The 16,915-nt window shown below is 39.0% G+C and overlaps 1 protein-coding gene across 1 annotated transcript in view; it reads left to right on the plus strand.

Moving 5' to 3' along the window:
- Window positions 1–1,046: 1,046 nt before the first annotated feature.
- Window positions 1,047–16,915, plus strand: part of LOC106656220 (protein similar-like) — a 32,066-nt gene continuing 16,197 nt past the window's right edge. The window contains exons 1-7 of the mRNA XM_023463449.1: window positions 1,047–2,206; window positions 9,123–9,310; window positions 12,519–12,667; window positions 12,743–12,928; window positions 14,048–14,346; window positions 14,937–15,043; window positions 15,396–15,543. Coding sequence (XP_023319217.1) covers window positions 2,190–2,206; window positions 9,123–9,310; window positions 12,519–12,667; window positions 12,743–12,928; window positions 14,048–14,346; window positions 14,937–15,043; window positions 15,396–15,543 — 1,094 coding nt within the window. The 5' untranslated portion in view covers window positions 1,047–2,189. The remainder of the gene's footprint in view (window positions 2,207–9,122; window positions 9,311–12,518; window positions 12,668–12,742; window positions 12,929–14,047; window positions 14,347–14,936; window positions 15,044–15,395; window positions 15,544–16,915) is intronic.

A 16,915-nucleotide genomic window follows, 5' to 3' on the forward strand; every position in this document is an offset into this window, starting at 1 on the left:
AGATAGCGAGTCAAGCACGTGACGCCACCTACAGGCCAGTCAGGCGCGATATTCTCGTTTCTCGCTGAGGAGTGATCGCAAATAAACAATCGCGCAGTGTCACACACATGGAGGGGCAGACGAGAGTCCACACAAATACAGATATAGAAGCAGCTGGTGCCTGGTGGTGTACTGGCCATGCGCATGTGCGTCGATACGTAGAGAGTCGACTCGGTCGGTCGAATCAAATCTCGCTAGTTTTGTATAGCCTCGCTGTTCTTCTATTCAATATAAGTGCTGGCAAAGTGAGCGGCAACCGCCGACGAGTGGAGTCGCAACCTAGTAGCAGACGCAATACGACACATACTCCATCTCTCGTATAATAATAATAATAATAACAATCATAGATTATACTCATGGGTTGCTGCTGTGCTGCGAAACAACTGATCGCTCGCATACTGCTTATATCTGGCGCTGGTCGCCGTCGTTGTCGTATCGGCGGCAGCGGCAGAAAAAGTGGAGGCTCACTCAGTAGGCCTGCTCGGTGGTAGGCAGAGACTAGTGTAAGCCCAAGCGAGCTCGAGGCGACTGTAGCGAGCTGACGCCAGCGATTCCCAAATACAAACGCATTGCGATAGCACAGAGAGTTGCGAGCGTCCGCTGTCAATGACAGCCGCATCGATACAGCATACGTATAGCCACTCGATTCGCATTGCGCTCTGGCGGCCCAGAGCGAGAGATTGTAATATACATATAACGCACGATAAGGCTGCCGAGCTCTAGCAGCAGCAACAGCAGCACTGGTGCTGGCGTGGTTCGCATCGTCCACGTACTTCGCACGACTTTTATCGGAGAGCCAAACCGGTTGCTAATCCGACGGTCTCAGTATAATACGGCCAAGCTTCCGAGCTTCTGCGGCGCTCGTCGACGCTGTGCAGCACAACGACGATCACACACGTATATAACACACTCATACACGCAAGAAGTTCGCGAGCGAGCGTGAGGCGAGCATATACAGGGAGCTGCGGAGCAGTGCAGACGCAGTGCTTGGTGAATGTTATGCATAGTGACACTATTCTCAGCGGCGGATACGTCAGGTGCTCCTAATCGCCCGTAGTCCACCACCTTATCTCTAACTTTTTCTTTGTCACTCGTTCACACTCTTTTTTCTGTGTTCTGTGCTTTGTGTGCATGTGCTTTCGATCCAGCCTGATTTGTTGGTAACCAAATTCGATCCAGCGACACGAGGTTGCAGTTCGACGCAACTCTAGCAGTGGATAGCAGCAGCAGCTGAGTGCAGCGAGACTTTTGACGTGCGGAGATTCGTCGTAACACGACGGCTTAAAAAAAAAAGAGAGACCTCGAGAGCTCAAAGAGTAGAGAACAAAGTCGATCTCTTGTTCTCTTTGTCGCTCGTCCGAACTCCATAAGGCCTCGTCGACGGGGCAGCCACGGTCCGGGACATCGACGAGAGGATCTCGTGCGTCTTGGCGCTTGTGGCGTGTAACGTCGAGCTTCTCAAATCCCAGTACATATGTGTTACTCAAAAGAGAGGCCATTTCGACATATATCGCCGTTCATAGCCACTCCGAGTCCAATACCCGATTGACTCTGGTCTCTTTTTTTTCTCTGTGCGCCTGCTGTTTTATCTAGTACATACGACTACTGTGACTAGCTATCTCTTTCTTGCACACGTTTCGACTGCTCTGAAAGAAATATATAGATATATAATATACACATACATATACACACACCGTTCCATTTATTCGACTAATTCTTTCCTCGAGTCGTACGGCCGTTATTGGGAATAACCAGATACGGTTCAATATTGTGTTTTTGTGCTAAAACTCGACATATTTTAATAATCTGACAGAGGACGCAGGAGAGCAACGCGCCGCTCTCTCTCTCTAGTCTCTCCGTCTCTTTATCTCCGAGTTCTCGTGTGTTCCATCCATCGGCTCCGATTGGCAAAAAAAAAAGGAGCGAAGGAAAAAACATCGTTTGACAGTGTGCCGTGTTTCTTTTGTAACCAGTAGTGTGCAACTTTGTGTGTTACAAATATATACATATTAACCCGCTGCTGCATTCCCGAGACAGCGCGAGAAAAGCCCATAATCGGAAAATCAGTTAGTTGCAGTTCAGCGGCGGATTCTGAGCTCGTACGACATTGAAGCTGTACAACACAGGAAGATCATAAAATCCTGATCATCATGAAGGAAAAACGCAGGTAGGACCTCTTGCACTTATCTTGTAAATTTTTTCACCCTTTTACGATGAAACTAGACCCAAGAATTGGATACCAAATATGTAATTTAGCTACGTAGCAGATAAAGACTCGGCAATGATTTTACGACGTAAAACCAGTGCGTATGTGGCACATCCATCGGCAAGTACGGGGGCCGACAAATCCATTGATCCGACTCCAAAGCCTTTGGGGGTTGCCCCGTTGTTGTATATATGTATGCCTCATTGTGATGCGTATAATGCGTCCTACGAGTATTTGAGTAATGATGCTCGCGTTCGTGCGTATACGTACAACGCGAGATGTATGCGAAAAAATAGATTCGTCTCTCATCGTTGCGTGCGAACTTTTTCACGACCCGTGCGTGTGCCTTTGTTCGAACTTTCAAGCAAGAAAAATATCTCATTCGACTGGATACGATTATTGCTCACGAGAGTATATTTTATTAATTTTTTTTTTTTCATTTTGCGCAGTCGAACGCGCGTCTTCGTCCAACACATGTGCGCAGTGCATGCGCGATATATGTATACAGGCGCGCGAGTTTCGCACACTCACACGCTCTCATCCGTCTCTCTCGTTCGCTCGCTCGCTCGCTGGTACTTTTCCGCGATTTCGGATCAACGACTGTGCAATGGTGTTTACTATGTAGACTCGCGTGTCTACGAGCGGAGGAGCAGCATGCAATATGCGACATATTTATTTGTCGTCCCGAGAATAAAGAGCTCTCCTCCTCTCTCCCCGGTGTTAAATGTGCTCTCGTAAACACATGCGCATGACCATCCAAAACGTCTCGCGTATCGTACAAGGAAAATGAGATACAAAAATAAGCCCCGTTATAAGCGCGGGTAATTTATTGAATTTCGCTCGGTATATAACACTTATACTTGCGTATCGATATTGCGCGTGCATGAAGAAACAAAAAGCGTTTTTTAACGCGTATGGCGGAGCGATCGTTCAGAGGGCGCTTTGATTCGTAGCGAATGAATTCTATAATCATATACACGATCGAGCCGATGAATCGCGATGATGCAACACATTCTCTCTTTATAAGGAATCGTTTTTTTTTTTTTTGTTTTAATCGAAATTTCAGCCGACCGAAGCTATAAAAGCCTGAAAATAGTTTTTTATCTCTGCGCGAGGGTAGAAAGATAGGGACCGCACGTGTGTATACAGACGTGCACTTGTATAGATACAAGTTTTTTTTCTGGCAGCGACTAGCTCTCGCGGGTCTGTATAAAGAGGTGCCTACCTAGCTGGGTCGCTTGCACGTGAATAACTGACTAATATGACTTCGACGCCAAACTCAGCCATGTAATATTTCAGTTTATCAGTTAAATAGGTATAGGTATGTGTATAGTGTATACATCAAAGATAGGCCACTTGTGCAGTGAGATTTTTCCATCAAAAATAGAATATAAGAGAGTGTGGAAAGAGAGCTTGGTGATCTCCTTGATATGTAAACTGGCTTTCACCGGAGTTTCTCTCGATTCTCTCCCTCTTCTTTTTTTTCTGCCTCGTGCTGTACGATATCGGTGCGTTGCTCGCGCGTGCACGAATTAATGCGCAATTGGCCCGGTCCCTTCGAGCGCGACTGAATTTTCCTTGGTGTTTGCGCTTTATTTAGCAATATTTTTTCCGACCTCCAACGGAGCTTTTACAATAACCCTCTGATCGAGACAATAATAAATGAGCGGATACTTTGCGGGTTTATCAATGTAGGTCTCGAGTGCAATTATCGTCTCAGAATTATGTACATATGTATATTTATTTTAGTCATAAAAATACATTATATTCTATGCTAAATATTCAATAACGAACATACATTGTTTGTTATGAAAAAACTATTTTTAGACAGTTTCTTTACCAGAACTTTCCGTTGTATTTAACAAGATAGTTAACACATGTTTTTTTTTACTTTTTTTTATAAATCGCACGAAAAGGCAAACATTTTTTAAAAAAAAATTACCGCGCTTATCTGTAAAAAATAAATTTTTAATATTATAAGCGAGCAATCAAAAATTGTCGTGCTGTTTAATCACTGTTGAACGATTAAAATCTTGATTGTTGTTAGTAACCGTATCAAACATGTGTTTGCATAACGTTAATGGATATTCGATGTAAAGTTGAATAACAATCATCGATTAAATTTAGATATTTTCAAGTATCAATAGCCGTTACGAGAAATCATAAAAAAAGAGAAAATCAAAATACATCTGTCACGAATGACCACATTAAAGCGTTCAAGTTAAGTAGAACTTCAAATCGGATCACATCTCGCATAATTAAAAATTTCAGCAAATTATTTGGCTACAAAATTTAAATTAGTAAGCTGAAAGGAAAAATGATAAAAATATCTGAATTTCGAATTTTGAAGAAGAAAAAGTTTGTCAGATCATTGGGTCAGAAAATTAAATAACTTGGTTCATAATTAAATTAAGCCAATTTTAAATAAATTTTTTTTTTTCATTTACTTCACTCGTACTTACACATTCTTGTGAAATGACAAATTTGTGCAATAAAACGATCCTCGTTACTCGAGAGGCACATCGATCTTCACTTGAAACAACAGTAACAAATCAACCTTCAAGATTTGAATATTTTGAATTGCACTAATTTATCGCTGCTTACTTGGCTTCTCGTGGAGGAGCCCATTTAAAAAGAAAGAAAAAAAGCTGACAGAAAAAAGTCATCGCGCAAAAGTTCATTGACACAGAAGAATAGTCATCATTAGAGACATACATCACGCGTCACGAGGCTCTGCACAGACTCGAAATGTACACGGGCAAGGCGCGAGCAGCTCTCCTATATGTATAATGAGTCCGCGACCATCTTGGTCTGCTGATCGTAATTCATTCCTCGGATTCGTGCCAGAGACGGCACGAGTAGCGCGTGTGTACATATTGGGCTGCCAGAACGCGCTTATATGTCATGTATTTCTGCGCGCGGCTCTCTCGGCATCACGCGCGCCACGTGAAACTTTTTCCCATTTTTAAAGTCTCCTCCGCGCGCGGACGGAGCAAGTGAAAAGATCGACCTATAACCTCAATCTTTTCCTCATAATCTTTTGCGCCAAGTTGCACCAGTAGATGCATTTTACACTTAAGTACGTTGAACTTTTGATAGTTAATTACGCGGATCATGTATACGGATCATTGCACACTGTTTCCTTCAAAACTATACACACATGCACAAAGTCAAGCGAAGAATTCTCGTTTCAATTTTTTTACTTATCGATATTGATTAATTGATCGGCGCAAGAATACGTCTATGTATGTATCGCTTTGCTCCGATTATGCGCGCTCTTCGTGCGCTTTTGCACGTCATTAGCTCCACGCAATTTGCAGAACACGCGCGCGGATTCTCCTATGCATGTTACACACGATCGCGATCGAGTCGTCCATTTGCATGAAATTTAGGATAATTTTTTCATTAACAATGAACCAATTTCAATTCCATTAGTACTCGCCTTCAACTCATTAATAGCGTTTTAATGAGTTCAACTTACATTTTCAAGAGATAGACATTACCATCCAAATGATGCAACACCAAAAGTCACTTGCTGGTACTGATATTTTTTCGGTACAATTAATAATGAAGTAAAGTCATTTTTGCATATTTCAGTCTGTGTTTGTTATTCTCAAACACTTAAAAAAAATCAGCCATTTTTAAAACTTTTTATTACTTATTTGACGACGCGTGTCTGTGGACGTCGGTTAATCAACAGATTCAACGATTTATAATTTTATCGAATGTAAAACAAAGTGAAAATCAGTCACTGATATATTGTTTTTCGCAAACACACTTATATTCAAACTAACGCCATCTGCGTTCCTCATATCTCATTCATTATTAACTATTTTCTTACATTTAGTCATTTACATATTTTTTTTCTAGCGGATAATTTTTATAATACAAAATTGTAATTCAAATTTACAAAATTATATCTATTAATAAATTCGTAAAATTTCCTAACTCTAAGACTTGTTTATCTACTTTTTTTAATCTACAAGACAACGCGCCAGTGACTCAAATCAATGAGCTGCTTATTTGCAGATTTAAAAAAAATGAAAATAAAATAAAGAATAAGAACTTTTACAATTTTACCTTCTCACGCCAAAATTGACAGGATAAAAAGAAATTTGAGAATGAAGTTTTTTTCCGAATAAATCTGTCAGTATTCATAAGTAGAACAAAGATTAATCTTTCATTTAAATACTTGTTCACAGATTAGTACAACGAGTTCAATAGTATTACATAGTATTTTAATATTTTAGTTATTATCTAACGAATTTCAAATTCTAAGAAATATTTTCTAAAGTATCTATGAATTACTTTCACAATAGTTTATGCCCCCCTGTGATTTGATCTCCATAATTTCTTAGTATTTAAAGTTCCATTTCAAAAACGATCGGTGCCAGAAAGAGACAATATTTTATAATAAGCCAGTGAACAACAGAGCTTTAAAAAAATAAGCATGACTGATATTTTTCCTTATCGTCAAAGCCAATAATGGCTCACGACAGACGGCAAATTAATACCATCTTCGGTCAAGCTTTTGTTATTGTTTTTTTTTTTTTTAACTTGATGTATGTTTCTCAAAGATTACGAAACGTTCGAGACTTTTCCGTGCCTCCGCGATTTACCGACGCGCGCTCGAGACAAGTCCTCGTGGAGAAATTCAAGTTCGTATTAATGGTTCGTAATTGAAGCGCGTTTAGAAAGAAACTTTCGACGATCGCGATAAGAAAATCGTACTTCCTCGGAGGAAGACTGTCAGTAATATGCATTCATTTGATTTTAATATACCTCCCGTCGGTACGATATCTTAATTACTTAGTCATTAAGTCGAGCCTCGGCTCGGTTGATATCGCTGCTCGTACGTCTTGATCCGAGTCAGTCGCTTTTTCTTTACCATTCCATGTGAGTTTTTAACAGAACATGCCTTTTTCTATCGTGTGGCTCTCCTCAGCGATCACGCTCGTTATCGTGCCCCTGATAGACATCAGCAGCAAGAGTCGCAGCAGAAGCGAGATTGCCTATAGAGGCTCGCATTGGCTTCTTTGAAGAGCGGCCATCTAGTATTGCCGTGGGTTCCGACAGGTTCGCTCTATTATCTCCGTGTACACACGGCACAAAATCACAAAATGTTGCAATCGGCGTGCCAGCAGCAGCAGCAGCGAAATCAGCCGGTTTCGGCCTGCTGCAGTTCGCAGCCCGTGTCCTACCCGAATGGTGCCGGTGGTGCCCGTAATCAAGACATCAGTGTTTTATCGCAGTGCTGTGAATATGGTGCAAACACGGAGCGCAGCGACCATGTCGGTCCTTGTTCCGAGCTGATCAACGGTCCAGTGGACGTCGAGGACCTCGCCGAATTCTGCAGGTTCCTTGACCAAGGAGAAACGACCCAAGCATGTCAAGTTCCTGCACAGCAGCAGCAGCAACCAACACAACCGGTTGCACAAAATGTGGTCCCGATGGACACGGATGACACGCCGCATTACGCTCAGCCACGCGTAGTGCAATGTGTCAATAGTGCAGTTTACGCGCCGTCCAACAATTATTGTCAAGTGCAGCAAGTGCCAATGGTTAACGGTGTTGTTTCGACATCGAATAGTAATAGCAATTACACGCAGCCAGTTAAGCGCGTTACTATAGACGTCGAAGATCTCGGCAAATTTTACAATCATTTGGGTCAATCGAACGGCAATACTTGCCAATCGCAGCTTACTCCAAATTGCAACTATGCCGTTCCGCAACGACAGCTGCAGCAACAACAACATCCGGTGCAACCGATTCAGTGTCCATCGAGTGTTAACAGTGGTTGCGGCTACTCGTGTCAAGCGCAACAACCGGCGCAGCAACACGTGGCTCTGCCACCCATCCAGAATCCCAACAACTACGTCCCGGCGCAGTTGAATCAAGCGCCGCCCTTCATCCCCCCGTCCATGACGGTCGAGCAGGCAGCTTTCAATTACTGCACCGACGACAGATGGATGGCGTGTCCGGCGACGAGCTACTGTCCGCTTTACGACGCGTCGCAGCGACCTCTGACGTCGTGGCAGGCCTTGCCTTGCGCTCAGAGCTTCCAAAATTATTACTTGCACGACGAAGACGCTTTGGAAGAGTACCTGTACGTTGTAATAATGAGCATATTTTTCGTTGCGTGTTGAACAAAAACAAGTGAAAGATAAAACAAATCGAGAGTCGACTAAATGCGTCGTTGTAACCCCTTGAGTGTGTGCAAGTTCAATAGTATTATTGTTGATCCGTCATCGGGGAGCACCTATTTATACTTCATTCTCGTTATCCCCCTGCAATGACCGATTACTTTAGCCATCAATATGGGAGAGAATGCACCGACGAACATGCGTTAATTTTACATTGTATATATTGACCAATCGGGACCGATACAATCTTTCGTAGCTGCTCGGCAAAAGAGTTTAATCATATTATCGATAATTCCCTTGTCGTGTCGATTAATTTCTTCATTTTTTATTCTAAAAAAAAATCAATGCAATAAAAGTGTCGGTGCATCGTTCGTCCACTGATATACAAAACCTCGTGTTTAATATTCTCAATCGATGTGTAACATTTTAACATTGAAACAAACTAAGAGATTTGATAGTCATTAGAAAAGTTGTATGCATCGTAACTAATTGTATGACGAGTTATGTGTGATTTCTTAATATTTAAGCGTTATCTAATGAATTCTCACTGCGACCATCGTCTTAAAGATAATGTTATTTTTTTTTTAAGAATCAAGAGCATGAGTCTCAAAAAGTTTTAGCCTAGATAATCTCTTATGCAATCCGAACAAATTAAAACTTTCGTGATCATTTAAAAATTAGCTCATTATAAACTTCGATCATTAATGTACATTTTTCTTTGTTTTCATTTGCAGAAGTAACGAGAAGCGCAAGGAAAAGTCACGAGATGCTGCGCGCAATCGCCGATATCGCGAGTCCGGCATCTACGCCGATCTCGCGGATGAGCTGCCGGTACCGGCGGGCGAGGTTTCGCACCTTGACAAAGCCAGCATCATGAGACTCGCCATAGCTCACGTCAAAACACGCCAGCTTGTCGGTTCAGGTACGTAAAGTTGTTATGCGGTGAAAGTTCAGCGCTCATTGTTTCGTCTTTATTTTATTTACTTCGTTTACACGTGATCGCTCCTCCATCTTTTTTTCGTTTTCCTTTTTTTTTAGAATTTCGAGACCAGTTTCGCGATGAACTGGTATAAACCGAATTTGATATTTTTTTCGTTTATTTTTTTCGTTTTTTTTTTCTTTTTTTTTTGTATTAACAGAAGATACTTTTTGGTAGTCCTCTTGAGAAAAGAGAAAGGAGACGTGTTGGGTTCTTGACTCTTCTGAGAATGCAAAATGACATACAATCTACAGATAGTGACTTTATACTTGTTCAGAAAATAAGAATGTAAGCTCATTGAAATGAAAAATAATATTTCAAAAATTGTTTAATATTTATTTTAGAGACACTTTTTGAGTACATATTTATGATCCTGCTTAATAATTTGAAGAATGAAAAAAATTATCAATCCCTTATTGGTATTTTTAAAGAAAAACTGGTTCTGAGTTTCATTCTATTTATAGATGTCAGATTAATACGGTGAACCGAAATAAGTCTTGATTTTCAGAAAATTTAAATCTTAGTTATACTTCTTTTTGCAAAAAAAACTCGTTTATCCATTTTTTACATAATGTAAAATTAAAATTTTTGTACGGCTGAATAATTTTTTACGTATCGATAAACGAAGCTCTTGCATATTTTTGCCAGCCAGTTTCAAATTGAGAAACTCGCGAAAACAGCTATTGTGCAATCGTACATGCAACGACCCTATAATATGCGTACAATTTTTGCCCGCACTGTCTCAATTTATCCGCTCGATTGCTCTTTCGAAATCTCGTCCTTGGCCTTAACACCCTATTTTACAACAATTGCACTAAACTTTCAACAAGTGTATGTTTTTGTCACTCACCGTTCGATTATATACGAGAAAAAAATGTGTATGATGCTTATTTGTATCGATGTAGCGAATCATTTACCGTGTGTGTACACTTTCTACGCGTCGGTTTTCCTGGCAACTTGTCGTTTACAGCAACATCTCTCGAGGTCCTTGAAAATATCTGCAAGTTTGTATCAACTTGTTTTCTTGCGACAGCTGCGTAGCTCGGTAATTGGTGCATAAATCGAATACGCCCTCGGTGTTCGCGTCTCGCTGAAGTGTTTGCGCGCGGCACTGGCACTCACACGCTGTAAAAATAAGATGTCAAAAATGTGGAAACTATATATATGTCGATGTTGTTTTATAGCTTCGGCGCCACACAGACGAGCATAAAAAGTTCTGTTGGTCGTGGAACGTTCCGTTATTTATTGGGAACAATGAGATTCATTATATATTTTTGTGGACTTCGAATTCTGATTCGCGTCGCTCTAGCACATGCGTGTTTTCGCTTCGCGACGTTGACTCGCTTCGTTACTTTCCACGCGGAATTCGACTGTAATTTAAATTTTCCGAAGTATCATGACGCGACTGATACTTGATCGAGGACATAAAATACTATTTTTCTTTTTTTTTTTCGCCAAGCATGTAATAGATCGCTTGACGAGCAAAAGAGCGCTGTATCATTAATAAATTGCACGGATGCGTAATTGAAGTTTGTCTGATAAATAATAATTTTGTAACTTGTTTTGCTACTCTATAGATCCTGATTTTCCTCGTTTGAAAGACTTGTTGATTCTCATTAATCTTCAGCGAAACAGATTGAGAAATGCTGCTTATGGAATTGATCGACAATTGTTTATCCATGTTAAATATTTAATAGGCTATTCGTGATAATTTTCAGTACAGTAAACTTGCAAGCATTAAAAAATATTACTGGCATTCGGAAAAGCTAATAAAACTCGGCATCAGAATTTTTATTTGGATTCCTCGTAAATACTATAAATTTCATTATCTCATCGACAAAAGTTTACTTTACAATTTTTAGCGAATCAGACACTTTTTAAAGATATTGCGTAATATAGCGATATTTATTATAGGAGTTACTTATGAAATATTTCCTTTAATCGATGTCGCTTAGACTCTTAATCATAAACATTGTAGCGTTGGCTTGTTACCTCGGAACGACTCATTGCGTCGCGACATATCGATCTGCAGATCGCGCAATTATTCGAAAAGCTACATAGTGTCGAGACTGACTTTATTAGGGTCATAGTCATAGATACGACCTTAAAAAAAATTCACTTGAGCAACTCATGTGCTCTATGTGTGCATATGCGGCGGACCGTTAATGTATCTCTATCCTACGTACCCGCATCCTTGACTGGTTATCAAGAGCACGAGCAATATTACACACATATAGCACCGAGATTCAAATTATATACACATTCTATGTGTATTCGAATTTACGTCTGCAGAAGATCACGCACTTGGACAGTGTTGGGATTACCCTTAATATTTTTCATCCCAAGGCAGCCTAAACCTTTAATTTTTCCATTCGATTACATAGTACTCTCTAACGTTTGCAAAAAATTTTTCCCTCTTCGTTCAAAAATACATTCCATAAATTAATACCCTGATAATGCTGCTCAGGCACGTGATAATACTCGTAATTCAAATACTAAAAAGTTGTCTGATAACGATCAAAAATTTTTTCCATTGTTATTTAATCGACACTTTACTAGTATTCATCTAAATAAAATCAGATACACTTTCGATGATTAATCAATTATCATGTCTTTAAATTTATTAGAAAAAATTTGCTGAATTAGTCAATTATCGTAGTAGTAATGATTGAAAAATGTAATAATCATCCTGCAAAATATAACACGTGTTGTATAGCTGTGAAAAAAATACATTGAGGTCATTATTCAGCTTGCTGAGATCGGGCAAATTTAAATTATACTTATACAATTTATTTTGTTTTCTGAGCTAACAAATTTTTGAGATACACCAACCCTATCTGAGCCGATTAAGCATAATGACGTCACGATAACTATCAGCTTATTACCCAATTAGTCAAATTTTATTTTCTCCGTATTCAAAACTTGTACTATATTTATTTTCTTTAACAAGTCTAGCTAATCTACATAAGTACATAAATGGCTGGCACTTTTTAGTACCAAAGATAAGGAAAGATGAAGAATCATTAGATAAGCATTTGTATAGGCTATTACGTTGATTCGCATATATTTTTATGATAAATTTTAGGATGTAAGATGTTATGGGAGACCTACCAATAGACAATAATTTAATATATTTTTCTATTTATTTCAGTGATGGAATCATTGCCCGAGACTGAATCGACATCGGACATGGATGAATTATTTCTAAAAGCTTTGGATGGTTTTTTAATGGTCCTAGATAACAATGGTGATATGGTTTTTCTTTCGGAAAATGTGAAAAATTACTTGGGTATCGCTCAGGTAAGTTACTTTTTTTATTGCTTTATTTTTCTTAATATGATTTACATGACTTAACCGCGATTATTGCATCTCCAGATGGATCTTATGGGTCAGAGTGTATTTGACTACAGCCATCCATGCGACCACGAAGAGATCAGAGAGTCCATCTCACTCAAGTCATCGGAGATCAGTGAGGATAATCCCTGTAATATATTTCTCAGACTCAAATGTACTCTCACCAGCAAAGGTCGAAAGGTCAATCTCAAGAGCGCTTCATATAAGGTGTGCAGAACATCAGAATTGTATTTTTCTCTTCTTTTCTCTATCGTTATTATGATTATTTTTGACGTAAAAAATGAAAAAAAATGCCTGGATCGATGTTTCATCGCTTCATAAATATTTTGAATATTTTCCTCGTGTCGTGTACTTGAGACTTTGTGCAATCATAATAAATTATTGTGGTTGTTATGTTGAATGTTACTTGAAGATGCGAATCGCAGGGAAAATAACAATCTTGGACGAAACATTGTTGTATGCATTCAGAAAGCTATTGTTATAAAACGAGGCACTACTCGATTTTTTTTGAACTTTCCACTACAACGTGAATAACTTGAACACGTGGTTTTATTTTGCGAGTTTTCGTCAAGAAACCGGGATTTAACTTTATTTGTGAGACGTTTGTTCGTTGACACACAGTATCTTGGGTCATTAAACTTTTGAACAATCCATGAAGGCAATGCAAAAATTTTTGCATATCCCATTGATAGGATATTCTTTTAATTCACTTTGAATGCAAAGATCAATAAGAGCGTACATATGACGGACGAGTAAAAGACTAATGAAGTGAGTTACATGCTCTTTTATAATGATAATACTATATTGGTTTCAATGAACATTTGATAAAGACTGAGTCTTCTCTGTAAATGTATGTATACTGTGCATCAATCGTCTTTACGTCTTGTCTTCCGTATGAACGATTATATGCGGATCATGAACAATGAAACAAACATATTTTCAACAATTTTAGCTCATTTCATCTTTTGTTTCTTATAATGAATTTAGACAATGTTAAATTATAATTCAGTACCGCAAGCACGATTAACTGAGAAACAATTTGGCATTGTTTTTATAATAGTATTTCAACAAATCGTCAAATTAAAAATTAAATACTTGCAATGGTGCAAAACGGACTTTTTTAAAATTACCTCGAAGTATTGATTTGATATAACATCGCTTGCGTCTACAATCAAATATAAAAGATAACAAATAATAATTATGAAGCGATTTGGCATCAATTGGCTTTTTTCCATTCTGTATATTAAATACGATAGAGAAATATTCAACGTCAAAGCTATAATCACTCCAAGAATAATCTGATATAAATATTATTTATTATTTCAGGTGATACATTGCACGGGACGTTACGTGAAAAACACCGAAGCCCACAAAAGGACCGTACTCGTTTCCACTAGCTCGGACGATGAAAACAATAATCCGACGATTACGTATAGCGAAGAGGTTGTTGTTGATGACCCAGTGAGAGAGGATAGATCTGGCGACGAGAAGGGACCACCGAAATCTTTTCTCGTTCTTGTGGCTTCGCCGGTGCCGCATCCAAGCAATATCGAGATTGCGCTCGGCAAATATACCTTCCTCTCGAAGCACAATCTAAATATGAAGTTCACCTACGCCGACGATAAGTTAGTAAAATGTTTCATCTACGTTATAAATATTATGGCTATTGAATGCAACATTGTTAGAGTGGATTCAGCGAGGCGTTTGCAATTTTATATTATTATGACTGGGCAAGACAATGACTCGTTCACGATATATAGATAGAGTTTTTATTTCTGCAAAGTTCGTGTAAAAAATTATAAAACTTCGTATAAGCAAAGATCATTGTTTGCATTGCACATACATTATTCAATGCGCACAATTACTAATACGCTATAATATTTACATTTTATTGATTCTTTGAGACGCGAATATCAAACACAGCTTTGCTAACTTTGTTTGTCAATTTTGGACTTTGTACGACGATGATGCTTTCTACGTATCAATCTGTTAATGTTTGAAAAAAAAATATTTACTTTGATACGTTACGGAGCTTTCGCTCGGAACTTTAACTCAATTTTTAAAGTTTACACCACTTGGTTATAGCGCATTTTTGCCTCTATTATTGATAGTGCTGTCAAATGTTGTATACAATTAGCGTGAATATTCTCCATCACTTTTAATTTCTCAAATATAACTGCAGTTGTAATTTAACAACTATTATACTCTATTGTAGATTGACTGAATTCCTTGGCTGGGATGGAAGTGAATTGATGGGACAATCTTTGTTTGATTTTCACCATGCCCTTGATGACGTGTCTCTCGATAAATCATTTAAATCATGTAAGTGGATAAAACTTCATGATCACGATTACGTCGCTCTTTTTCATCCTCTTACCATTCGTTGATAAAGTAAATTCTCAAAAAGATAATGCTTTACGAATTATCTTTCTATGAAAATTCAGCTTCAACTGATCAGCATCTACCTAACTACTTTATTGATGCAAAATACTTGTATATTATTTATAATATACTTTTAATTATATTGGTAAAATTGATCGTAGACACTTTTTAATGTGTAAAGATGCTAAATAATAATTTTTTTACTTATGATTCATTTTCTAATGCTATAAACAAACATTCCTAACAACTACATTATATTGACATACAATTGAAAAATAAATTTTATTTCCAGTGTTTCATAAAGGCCAGTGTGAAACAATGTCTTACCGTTTTCTCAACAAAACTGGAGGTTATGCTTGGGTCGTTACGCAGGCCACTCTTATACATTGCGCCCGCTCCCAAAAGCCTCAGTCCGTCGTCTGCGTCAACTACCTGCTGAGGTAAGTTATTTACCGAGTTTTTGTAAACAACCCCCCTATCAGTCAGACTCTCTGCTAATACCGCCGGCAGAGCCTGTGCGCTAGAAACTGATCCAAGGCTGAAAAACAAGAATCATGATTTATAACGGCGCGCGAAACGATATGTGCTTTACATAAGTAATGGAATTATCCGGTGTATTTTGATGACGAGGAAGATGCTATCGATTGGCTACGAACATAATTTAAATCTAATGATAATCACTCTATCGCGCTGGAAAAATTGTAAAAAAAAAAAAATACTTTTCTCCCCTTTGGTAATTCTGTATCAACAATATTCCAGCTAATTTATTTTTCATTCACCATTAAACTTGCCTCGAGAGTATAAAAAAAGCTCGAAAGGCAAGGCATTATGTGCCTACCCTCCGTAGTAAAAGTCCATCAATCACCCCCCCAGCGGAATTTTCGGCGCCAAGCGTGATCGCGGGGAGGGGGTGAGTTTATATAGACTATTCACCCTGACCTCGTGGCGTAGTTACCTCCTCTCCCTCTTCGGCTCCTGCCGTGTGTAGCGCTACGCGTCCAAGGGAGAGGCTCCTTTTGTACAGGTCGATATCACACGGACACCACATATTTGTGTGTGGGTGTTAGATCGAGCTTGCGAAAGGGAGAGCGTTGGCGCGCACGAAAGCGAAAGCGCGCAAACTCCCCCGCGCGCGCGCACGAGTTCGTCCCTCCGCGAGAGAGAGAGAGCGTCGAAGCTACACGTTATACACAGCACGAGTGTGTAGTTCGTGGCCTGCCAGACGACATTAATGCGCAAGTATAATTTTTACTCTTAATGTTTTCCAACTCGTGTGTACATTATCAATTATTCCACGTCGATCGACTGACCAACGCCAACCCATATACCTTTGCGTCCACTCGTGTAAATGTATATTTTGATTTCGTTTTCGCTTGTGTGTATAACGCATTGGGCTATACGTTTAGCAAGGATAAGGTGGGAGTGGTCACTGCAGTATTTGAGCTTTTAGTTGTATGCCCGGCGCGACGCTGTTTACCTACGTAGCACAGACACGTATTTAATTACCTAGACGTGCGTTATTTGATTTTTTTTTCCAAAACTGATTACTTACGAGTTTGGAAGAACTATTTATAGATTTTCTGTCAATACTTTGATTAAAGTACAACTGTTTTTATTTTTTAACAAATAAAATCAATGATTCTTTGAGTGTGTATTAAATGTCATCCTCCTATTTTGCACTAGCCTTTGTAAAAACAATCGCATGTTTTATATATCGATAAAATAAAAGCTTTCGATGATCGATTCTCATTGTTTGCTATTTTTTTAACAATGCAGTAACGGTTACATCTAATTAAATCTCCACATTACATT

This window comes from Trichogramma pretiosum, unplaced genomic scaffold (genome assembly GCF_000599845.2).
Source record: "Trichogramma pretiosum strain Unisexual culture from Peru unplaced genomic scaffold, Tpre_2.0 scaffold72, whole genome shotgun sequence".
Taxonomy (NCBI): domain Eukaryota; kingdom Metazoa; phylum Arthropoda; class Insecta; order Hymenoptera; family Trichogrammatidae; genus Trichogramma; species Trichogramma pretiosum.